Raw genomic sequence first — 12,182 nt, 5'->3', positions numbered from 1 at the left:
TAAATCAAGTTTTTGAGAACATTAATAAAGACCAGATGACTTTATATGAACATTCTATTAGCATTACTGGAAAAACTTTGTTCATAACTTTAAGAGAATTTTCCCTTTTATATTCAGATATATATTCAACCTAAACTTTGATTGTTAAAATAGCATCCATGTTGTCATTTGTAGTAAAAGACAAAAACAAAAAAAACAAAACAAAAACCTTTTAAATGAAACACTTGTTTGAATCAAACTGTATACAAATACAGATTAAATCTCTTTTTTCATTTCAAATCATCAAATCAAATATTGTACGACATTGTAAATCACCAAAAATACCAGATCAGGAGACTACAGTCTTAAACCACTCTGAATGAATTTGAAAAACATTCACTTTAGTTTTTAATAGTCAAACCAGAAATATGAATATGAAATGGAAACAGATGGAATATGACTTGTAAACAAGAAGAGAAATGGCCAGATGAAGTGTGTAGAGTCAGTGTTGAGCTTTCAGATGAGGCAGTTCATGCATTTGACGGCTTTACTGCCATAGTCCAGACATTCAGGGCCGATACACTCACAACAGGCATTATGAAACCAGCGGTACTTTGATCCACCCATCGACTCACAGTACTGCTTACACTGATGGATGGACACGCAGTCATCAAAGTAGACCACCGTACACAAGGCATCTGAGGAATGAGAGGAGAGTCAGAGCAATACATCACAGAACAGCATGGGTGAACCAGAGAAGAGGGGAGGAGAGAAGAAGAGACAAGGAGAGGAGAGAAGAGGAAGAGAGACAAGGAGAGAAGAATAGAGGAGAGGAGAGGAGAGGAGAGGAGAGGAGGGGAGAGGAGAGGAAGGACGAGGAGAGGGGGCGAGATGAGGAGATGAGAACAGAGGAGAGAAGGAGAGATGAGGAGATGAGAACAGAGGAGAGGAGAGGAGGGACAAGAAGAGGAGGAGAGGAGAAAAGAGGAGAGGAGGAGAGATGAGGCGAGGAGAGACAAGACTAGGTGAGGATAGAAGAGACAAGGAGAGGAGGAGAGATGAGGAGAGGAGAATGGAGGAGAGGAGAGGAGAGGAGGAGAGATGAGGATGAAAGACAAGGAGGAGAGGAGAGGAGGAGATATGAGGAGAGGAAGGACGAGGAGAGGAGGAGAGATGAGAAGATGCGAGAACAGGAGGAGAGATGAGGAGAGGAGAACAGAAGAGAGGAGGAGAGATGAGGAGAGGAGAGACGAGGAGAGGAGGAGAGACGAGGCGAAGAGAACAGAGGAGGAGAGATTAGGAGAGGAGAGACCAGACTAGGCGAGGAGAGACAAGACAAGGAGAGGAGGAGAGGAGAACAGAGGAGAGGAAAGGAGGAGAGATGAGGAGAGATGAGGTGAGGAGAACAGAGGAGAGGAGAGGAGGAGAGATGAGGCGAGGAGAGGAGAACAGAGGAGACGAGAGAAGGAGAGATGAGGAGAGGAGGGACGAGGAGAGGAGGAGAGATGAGGAGAGGCGAGGAGAACAGAGGAGACGAGAGGAGGAGAGATGAGGAGAGGCGGAGAGATGAGGAGAGAAGAACAAAGGAGAGGAGAGGAGGAGAGATGAGGAGAGGATGAGATATGGGGAGGAGAGGAGAGACAAGAGGAGGCGAGGAGAGACGATGCGAGGAGAGACGAGACAATGAGAGGAGAGGAGAGGAGAGGAGAGGAGAAGAGAGAAGAGCAGAGGAGCATAGGAGAGGAGAGGAGTAGAGGAGAGGAGGAGAGATGATCAGAGGAGAGGAGAGGAGAGACGAGACGGTGCGAGGAGAGACGAGACGAGGAGGGGAACGGAGGAGAGTAGAGGAGAGGAGAGACGAGACAAGGAGAGGAAAGGAGGAGAGACGAGGAGAGGAGAGGAGACAAAGAGAGACGAGGAGAGGAGAAGAGGAGAGGAGCAGAGGAGAGGAGGAGAGATGATGAGAGGAGAGGAGGCGAGGAGAGCAGAGGAGGAGAGACGAGGAGAGGAGTGAAGGAGAGGAGAGCAGAGGAGAAGAGGAGAGAAGAGATGAGGAGAAGAGGAGAGGAGGAGAGATGAGTAGAGGACAGGAGAAGAGATGAGGAGGAGAGATGAGGAGAGCAGAGGAGGAGAGCAGAGGAGGAAAGATGAGGAGGAGAGGAGGAGAGATGAGGAGAGGAGAAGAGATGAGGAGAGGAGAGCAGAGGAGGAGAGAAGAGCTGAGGAGGAGTGGAGTAGAGGAGAGACGAGGAGAGCAGAGGAGGAGAGGAGAGAAGACATGAGGAGGAGAGGAGAGGAGGAGAGACGAGGAGAGAAGGAGAGGAGAGCAGAGGAGGAGAGACAAAGAGAGGAGAGGAGGAGAGGAGAGCAGAGGAGGAGAGAAGAGAAGAGATGAGGTGGAGAGGAGACGAGGAGAGACGATGAGGAGAGACGAGGATAGGAGAGCAGGAGAGGAGAGCAAAGGAGGAGAGGAGAGAAGAGATGAGGAGGAGAGGAGAGAAGAGATGAGGAGGAGGAGAGGAGGAGAGGAGGAGAGGAGAGCAGAGGAGGAGAGGAGAGGAGAGGAGAGAAGAGATGAGGAGGAGAGGAGAGGAGGAGAGATGAGGAGAGATGAGGAGAGGAGGAGAGGAGAGATGAGGTGGAGAGGAGAGAAGAGATGAGGAGGAGAGGAGAGCAGAGGAGGAGAAGATGAGGAGAGACAAGGAGATGAAAGGAGGAGAGCAGAGCAGAGGAGGAGAGGAGAGAAGAGACGAGGAGGAGAGGAGAGGAGGAGAAGAGGAGAGATGAGGAGAGGAGAGGAGGAGAGCAGAGGAGAAGAGGAGAGAAGAGATGAGGAGAAGAGGAGAGGAGGAGAGAAGAGTAGAGGACAGGAGAAGAGATGAGGAGGAGAGATGAGGAGAGCAGAGGAGGAGAGCAGAGGAGGAGAGATGAGGAGGAGAGGAGGAGAGAAGAGAAGAGACGGGGAGGAAAGGAGAGAAGAGAAGAGACGAGGCTTACATGTTTATATATCATACACTATCTTAGGGTGTACTCAAAATAGGCACTGTCCTCTTCCAACTGGACCAGGGCCGGCTAAACGAACTGCGCCCGAGTGCAGCACTGAGCGGTCACACTAGTCAAAACGGTTCAGAACACCTAGTTTGAGTACACACTTAGACAAAATATTCAAGCTTCTTTTTCCACAGAATGAAAGTATGTTGAATAATGGTTTGTGTCTTACACAAAATGTTTACTATAGAATTTATTTTCATTATTTTCAAAGTGATTAAAATTAGACTTTATTATTAAGATTTGAGCTATAAATTCAAGACAACAAAATAATAATACAATTATTGTCTTTTTGCATTTAATTTTTTTTTTGTAAACGCTGAGAATATATTTGTTTTTATTCATGCAGTTTACAGTCATTTTAAGCATTACTGTATGTGAGTTTGTATTCTATAATTTAATTCTGACTGATTTAAAATATTTACTGTTTACATATATTTTTTTTGTGAATAAATATTTTAATGTAATATAAATTTCTACATTTAAATGTAAACGTATATTTATATTATTTAATTAATATTTAATCATATAATCATTTTTATAATAATATAATATAATAATATTTTAACATATATAGAAAAAACTGTCCACTGAGAATCTAAATTAGTCGACCACTATTAAAAGAATTCTGTCAAATTAATTTTGTCATCATTTACTCAATCACACATTCCTAACCATTTTCTGTCTTTACAGAAACAAAAAAAGAGAGATCTTGAGCCAAATTATCCAAGTTTCTTTTTTCATACAACGAAAGAAGACTGAATAATGTTTTTAACAAAAAAAAAGTAGTTTATTTATGCAGTTTATGGTCAGTTTATTCATCACAAGGTATTTTATTTTATTTTAAAATTATTTAACATTTTTAGTTAAAACAAAATAAGTGATTATTAGAAGTACAAATTATTAAAAACAATAATTTGAGCGAAGACTATAAACTCCAGACATAAAATAAAAATATATAAAAAATAAAATAAAGTGAAATAAAATAAAAATGTATTATTATTATTATTAAATTACAAATAATAATTTTCGAAACCACTCATTTCAAACTATTTTCTTTCTTTTGTGAAACAAAAAATGAGATCTTGAGGTGAAATATTTAAGGTTATTAGCGAGTTGAATAACGATTTTCCATACAAAATTACAAAATCAATGTTCGCGAGCTGTACAGATTTCATGCTATTTTAAAGTTGCACTTTGGAGCTTAACAGCATAAAACACCATGCGCTTTCCTTGTGTGGAAAATAGCATATTCATTGTTTAACGAAATGTAAATTTTTGGCTAAGCTATTCTTTTAAAAAGTTGATTCATGTCTAAACATCTTTGGTATTCTGGGACAAGATAAAATCATGTTTTAATATCTTTTCCCCCCGGTACACACCATCATGGACGCTGCTGCTGCTGCTGGGCAGTGAGATGCTGTGGCTCTGGCTGTCGAGCGTCTCCAGGAAAGACACCAGGTTCTCGTGGTGGGAAAGTTCATCTGCCACGGGGAACGACACCACCATCATGTTAATGGGGGCTTCGCCTTCGGTCAGAGCGCGAAAGAGCGATGGGATTGGTCGGTACAGCTCCTCCACGGTGCTCTTGGAGGTGGCAGGACTGTCGTTGTAATTCCTGGGGTTACACATTCCTGTGGGACGGAAAAAAGAACGAACTTACAGACATCATGACAGAAAGCCACAAAACGAACTTTACCAACAAATGTAATCAAAACTGTCTACTTGTCAAGTCTACTTGACTGCTATATACAGTTCGTACTAATAGCCCTAGCAATGAATAATGCATTTTTCTTCCCATTTATTTATTTATTTATATTAAATAACTATTGTTACATAATTTCATACTTTTTTATATTTAAATGTAAACATTTACATTGTATTTATATTTTATTTTATGAATGATACCTATTCATTTTTATTTTTATATTTTATTCATCATATTTAAATCTAAATACTAAATGTATTTGAAAAAAAATAAAAAATGTTTATTGAAAAATTCATATTGGTCAACCGCTATTAAAGGAAAAGGTTAACCAAAAATTAAACAATTTTGTCATCATTTACTTAACTCCATGCTATTCCAACCTTTATTTTAAAATAAAAACTGGAAAAATGTTTGAAAAAAACATTTTGTTTTGTTTTTTCCTCCATTGAATAAAGGCAGTTGAGTAATTGTTTGTTTAGGGGGTATTTTATCATTTAACTTGATTTAATTTAATAAAATACAATAAAATACAATGAAAGTGATTATTATGATAACTGATTATTAGGCTTATTAAGATTTGAGTAAAGATAAAAAATAAAATAAAATAAAATATTTTCTGTCTGCATTTTTGTGTGTGTGTGTGAACGACTGTCTGCAGCAGCTCCACTCTGAGAGATATACCGCTGTTAAAGATGGTAATCAGATCATGGATGAAGGGTTTAATAAAGAGCAGAACGCTGCAGAGATCTTGTGTTTCAGATTATCTGCGGAGCGACTAACAGCACAGCTGCTTCTGATTAACAAAACCACGGCAGGTTCGGTCTTCAGGAACAACACACATCCCTCCTTTCCCTCTCAGCCAATGAATGAGTGTTTGGAACAGAACGAGCTCTAGAATCTGATGCTTTTATGTCCTTGTTGTGAGAAATGGATGCATTATGCATTATGTTTATTGACTTAGGTATAATGCATCTTTTTCATCTGGTCATAAAATCCTCTTGTCAGTTTGGAGTTTTATCAATAGCCTTGTTGACTAGATAATTACTGCTCATGCATTATCTGTGTGCCATTTGCAATGATTTAAACAGGAAACCAATGGAAAAAAGAGAATGAAAACAAACTTGGCATCTAAAGCATGCTTTGCTTTCCCAAAACTCTTTGCATCACAAACTGCTCGTATTTATCAATTTACGTTTTATGTTTAGGAATGATCTGGTTTAAACTTTTGTGCTCTGATTGACTGTCCCTACATCTGTGAACTGACCTGGAGTTTGTGTTTGAAGTCACTTCACACTTTATACTGCTGTCAGCAGCCCTCCTGTCTTCTACAAACTAGTCCTACTCCTAATAATCACTTAATTCTTATAATAATCACTTTATTTTATTTTGCGTCATTAATTAAATTTTATTATTTTATATTATTACTTTTTATAATTTTTATTTTATTTTATTTCATTTCAGTAATTTTCCATACATGAGATATGTCAAATATATTTGTTTATTAAACATTTTTTACACAGTATGGGAGTATGTTCTATAATTTACATTTATATGTATTTACAAAATAAATAAACAAATAATACAATAAAATAAACACATAATGTATAGAATATGTACAGTGTATGTATTTATAAGAAAATACCTCTATAATGCATATTTTTAAATATAATCTATACATTTAATTTAGAATTTCATTTTGATTAAAAAAATAAAAATAAAGTGATTATTATAAGACCTTGTTAACAGCATTAAACAGGAGCTGAGCCAAGACTAAGAACTAATTGGTTGATTTATTAAAATAAATAAAAATTAATAAAAAAAATTTTTTATATATATAAAATAAGCACATAATGTATTTTTATGGAACGCATTTATAAGAAAAAAAAACTCCATAATGCATTTTCTAAATAGTTTAATTTTGATTGATTTAAAAAATAAAAAAGTGATTATTATAAGACCTGGTTAGTAGCATTAAATAGAAGTTGAGCCAGGACTATGAACTAAAAATATTTCTTTTTATTTTATAATTTAATTTGGATTTATTTAAAACAAAATACCTCCATATAATGTATTTTATGTATAAATGTATACTTTTTTAAAAAAATTTGATCGATAAAATAAAATAAAATAAAACAAATATTGTTCATGGACCAGCTGTGAGATTTATTGATTATTTTTTATTTAAAGTGCTGAATGAGTATTGATTATGTATTGATTTCAATCTCACCGACACAGTCGCAGCACTCCTCCCACAGAGAGCTCAAACACAGCATACACTCCTTACAACACGAACAGTTTCCCTCCGACGGCCGGCACTGACACAGACCCTGTACACACACACAAAATACACATTACGAAAGGGGGGAAATGACATGACGTGGAGGAAGTCTATCTCCAAACACGTGTGCTACAGAGAGCCAAGAGTCTTGAAGGAAACATCAAGATCTTTCAGCTGTAAGAGTTAAAAGAAAACCACCCAAAGAGACAAAGAGCATTTAAACATGAGAAATAGCACCAGACTGAAAAGAAACAGAGCTGCAAACTGTTCCAAGCTGAAAAAAAAAACACCAGTCCAAAGCCCCAGCAGAGAGGGGAAAAAAGACTGACTCAAACCTGGGACACATTTAGAGTTATAATTACAGAGAAAACAGCAGAACACAGACACACACATTTGGCTCTCTATGTTCGTGTTTTGCCAGCAGTTGCGAGGAAGAGGTCAATTTCCAGATGTGTGTGTGTGTGTGTGTGTGTGTGTGAGAGAGTTACAACAGAAACACAGAAAAGTGTCTACAGAAAAGCCAATACCTGAAAACACACGTGGGCCAGATATTTCCAGAAGAAACAAGCCCAGACAATTCCCGGTCCCTGCCCAGTGCTCTTTAGTTTGGGGAATTGTGTGTGCCATTTTCATGCATTCCTTAAAAGAATCATCGAGCCAAACTACATAAAAGCCATAAAAGCTCAGTTTACTTCACTTCAAGACGCTGAAGTACAACCTGTCCAAACACAGCCTCACAAACTCCTTCTGTACCTGCAAACAGTCCACGCTTTTCATCCCGAAAAACAGACTGACTGAGACTATTATGTCTGATAAAGCATGAAAAAAAAAAATTAAAATTGCGACCCCCTCAGTTCTCACAATTAATTTATTACATTTTCAGTCACTTAATAAATAATATCACTACATTCTTGGTTAAATATACACAATGGAACTCATGAGAATGAAAAAAAAAAAAAATTATTCTAACCCAAAAATATTTTACAATTTTATTTTATTATATATATATATATATATATATATATACATACACACAAACACACATTTTGTTTTTACAAAATATATATATATATTTTTTTTTGTGATCAATTTTTTATTGGTTTTTTCATTTAGGAAAACAAAAACAAAACAAACAACAACAAAGCAAATGAACAAACAGATAGCATCAATTTAACAGTAATAGCAAGATTAATAGAGAAATTGACATGGTAGTGTAGCATAACAAATAAATAAATACGTAACAATAGCAAAACTACCAAGCATATGAAATCAAATAGACAGAGTATATGCAGGGAATACCACATATCCACCCATCCCCCCAGCCCCCGACCCCCCACCCAACAGGACCCCAAGAGAGAAAAAAAGATGACTACAATAAAGATTTTAGCGTAGAGATGGTATCATCCCAACATGAGATGTTTTCAGGTTTGGCCAAGTGCAAGTTTGCTGCCCAACGTTCCATAATGGCGATATCCATGTAATCTAGCAGCCATTTGTTTAAGGATAATAAATGAGGGGGTTTCCATCTACCTGCTATCAGCCTTTTAGCCGCAGTAAGACCAGCCAAAAAAAGGCGTTTGGATTTAGCAGGTACTGTAGGTTCAAACCCGAAGAGTCATTCAATAATAAGAGAGTAGGCGAGTAAGGAATAACGTGGACAATACACTACAAACATCTTTCCAGAAAGCCACAACACCTGGGCACTCCCACACCATATGAAAAAAGTGCCCAAACTCTTTTGCAAGCACAGAGTACAATTAGGAGAGGGAAAAGCTTTAAATCTGAACAAACTGCGGGGAGTGTAATATGACCTGTATATAAAGTTGTAATGAATTATTCGGTGGTTTGGGTTTCTGGAAGAGAAAGACCGATTTTGCTAGATCAAGTGCCAGTCCAGATTATTATTATCAGATGGCAAATCCTGCTTCCAAACTCTATCCAGAGAGAATGGTTTGTCTGATGCCTGCAACAAGACAGCATAAATAATATAGACCAACCCCTTACCCCCGGTCAAAACCTTATGAAAAGGGTGTAATCCTAGTGTGCCATTCCAAGGAACCCCATAAGTGCGCATTGCTGTACGTAACTGAAGATAAAAGAAAAAGGAGGAACCGGGTAAATTAAAGATTTTCTGAACGTCTAAGAATGAGCGGAGACCCCCAAAAATGTCAGATAGTGTAAATACACCATTATTTGCCCAACTAGAAAAGTATATAGGGCGTCCTCCCAGCTGTAGACGAGAGTTAAAGAAAATAGGCGACTGGAGATACCAATTTGGAGATATTTTACAATATTTTTCGGCAGCATTCCAAGTGGAAATTAGCTGAGTGATAATGGACCCAAATTTAACCTTAGATTGTTAATAGAAATATTAGAGTAAATAAGATCTTCTAATCGGTGGGGCTTTACAATATTTTCCTCAATAGAACGCCAAGATACACAAGATGCCGTGTCAAACCAGGTGGAAAGAGGGCACAACACAATGGCCCAATGGTATAATTGGAAGTTTGGGAGTCCTAAACCCCCAGACTTTTTTGGCCTTTGAAGGACAGAGATTTTAATTCTGGGTCTTTTACCCGCCCAAATAAATTTAGAAAGTAGTAAATTAATTTTTTTCCAATAACCTTTGGGAGGTGCCAATGGAAGCATAGAACCAACAAAATTTATTCGGGAGAGAATATTCATTTTAATCACTGAAATGCAGGAATGAAAAGACAAAGTTGGAGAACTCCACTTTTGAAGACTATTTTCCACCTCAACAAGTACTTTATTGTAATTATTAGTCACTATGGCTGATACTGTAAGGAAAATTGAGATTCCTAGATATTTAAACGTCTGAACAACTGTTATGTTCATTGTGGCCACTGTGGCAGGGGCCTGTCCGGTAGAAGAATTCAGAGGCAATAATACAGATTTTTCCCAATTGATTTTATATCCTGAAACCTGACCAAAGTCCTTATATAAATTGTTTAAAATGTGAGGAAGACTATGAGAAACATTGTGAAGGAAAAGAAGGATATCGTCTGCATACAAAGATATAAAATGTTTGGTATTATGTATAACAATAGGATTATGACTAACTGACTGCCGAACTGCCTGAGCAAGAGGCTCAAGAGATAAGACAAACAAGGTGAGGACAACCCTGTCGAGATCCACTAGATATGGGAAATTGCTTAGAACAGGTGATCCCTGTCAAAACCGTTGCAGTAGGATCATTATATAAAGTTTGAATCATAGATAAAAAATTATGTCCAAAGCCCATATGATGCAAAACCTGCCACAGAAAATGCCACTCAAGACTATCAAACGCCTTCTCTGTATCAAGAGACAAAATTCCTTACCCTTTTTTAAAAGTAAAGAAATAATAGCAATATTTGAATTGTTCAGAGACAAAGAACGCTCTAAAGTTGAAATTCTATTTTCTAAATCTACGATATGCTTCCATCTTGTTTTGTTTAAATAGCAATAGCAAATCTTGAGACGCTTTAAAAAAAACGGTGTATGAGGATGAAGAGGAGGAATCTGAAAGCCTCACAATGGCCTCTCTTGAAGCTGTTCTTATGAAACATTTCAATAAAGCTGAGAAGAATGCCAACGAAAGATTTGATCGCATAGAGACTCAGCTTGATAATATGCAAGCGACTCTGAACAAACACACTGAGGAGATTGACAAACAACGCATCATCTCCGTTAAACTTCAGGATCGCGTAAAGAGAGCGGAGATTACAGCTTCAATACATGGCGATTCTCTGGACCAGATGCAGTGCAAACTGGCAGATCTGGAGGACAGAAGCAGAAGGGACAACCTACGACTGATGTTCTTAAAAAAAGGAGCAGAAAAGGGTAATGCCTTGGCCTATCTGAATGCTAACATCTCGAAATGGTTCCCGAGACTCGCCGCCAATCCTCCGGAGCTAATGCGGGCTCATTGCGTGGGTCACCTGTGCCAATCCACTTCGGCTTCTAGAGTTTTGATCATGAAATTTCTCCGGTATATAGACAGAGATCGCATCCTCAAAAAAGCCAGGGAAAGTCCAATTGAAGTCGATGGGCACACCATTCGGTTCACAGCGGACTACAGTGACCACACATCGAAGCGGAGGCGCCCCTGTTTCCCTGTCATGCACCGGGCCCGACAGCAAGGATACCAGGCGTTCTTGCTCTACCCGGCTGTCATCAAACTTATCCGTGGATCAGAACAACATTTATTTCGTGATCCATCAGAGGTGGAGAAGTTTCTTTGTCCAGAGGAGGACAATCCCGCTAACTGACTGGGGTAGGGATCATGTTTTGAGCGCTTATCTACTTTACTGTTAAGTTCCTTATATGCTGGTTTGTTTACTTCCTGGATGACGCGTCAGAACTGATGGGTCATCACTTTGGTCATTCTGACTTGTTTACAGTTGTTTGGTTGGCGGCTTTGGTTCGAGAAGCCTGCCAGTTTGTATATTTTCTGTGTTGTTATGCAGTTTGCACTCAGATGGAGTTTATCTTTTTTTCTTGCTTTTTTTATTGGAGAGTAAGGGGTTATCTGACCATCTTTACTGTCACTTCAATTTTATGGGGGGGTGAGGGTGGGCTCTAGATGGACCTTTTTCCCATCTGTTTTATTTTTTCTTTTTTTTTCTTTTGGGGTTTCAGAAGGGAATGAGGGTAGGCTTGGCTGGGTTTCGTAATGGAGGGATAATGGTTGGGTGGGACAGGACCCAAAGGATAGAACTTTACACTTTTTATTTTGCATTCGAGGTGGTAGTTTATTGGTTTACTATTTTAATATTATTTTTCTACTTAGACACTTATGACTAGTGTCTCTTTTTTGTCGTGGAATGGGCTGGGTTTTAATATTCCTCATAAACTTACAAGCACTCTGGATTTTTTGCGGAGGATGAAAATAGATATAGCTCTTTTTCAGGAAACCCATCTTTGGAAAGGGATGTTTCCAGATTTCATAATAAATTTTATCATGTCATTGCTTCTTCCTCAAATTTAAAAAAAAAAAACAGAGGAGTAACAATTGTTGCTAAACGTAGTTTTCAGTTTACAATTTTAGACACCTGGAAAGATTCTGAGGGTAGAGTTGTCTTTATTAAAACTCTAATAAATGATAAAAAAATAGCTTTTGTTTCCGTTTATGCCCCTAACGCTTTTGATAGGAGCTTTTTTGATTAT

At 38.2% G+C, this 12,182-nt stretch overlaps 1 protein-coding gene across 1 annotated transcript in view; it reads right to left on the bottom strand.

Annotated features, from left to right (window-relative positions):
• Window positions 1-428: 428 nt before the first annotated feature.
• LOC132154461 (twisted gastrulation protein homolog 1-A-like) overlaps window positions 429-12,182 on the bottom strand; it is a 19,051-nt gene continuing 7,297 nt past the window's right edge. Inside the window, exons 3-5 of the mRNA XM_059563025.1 lie at window positions 6,963-7,062; window positions 4,410-4,661; window positions 429-677 (exon numbers count right to left, since the gene is read on the bottom strand). Coding sequence (XP_059419008.1) covers window positions 496-677; window positions 4,410-4,661; window positions 6,963-7,062 — 534 coding nt within the window. The 3' untranslated portion in view covers window positions 429-495. The remainder of the gene's footprint in view (window positions 678-4,409; window positions 4,662-6,962; window positions 7,063-12,182) is intronic.

Source organism: Carassius carassius, chromosome 12, assembly GCF_963082965.1.
Source record: "Carassius carassius chromosome 12, fCarCar2.1, whole genome shotgun sequence".
NCBI classification, from domain to species: Eukaryota; Metazoa; Chordata; class Actinopteri; order Cypriniformes; family Cyprinidae; genus Carassius; species Carassius carassius.
This window is presented reverse-complemented; position numbering and strand designations above follow the sequence as displayed.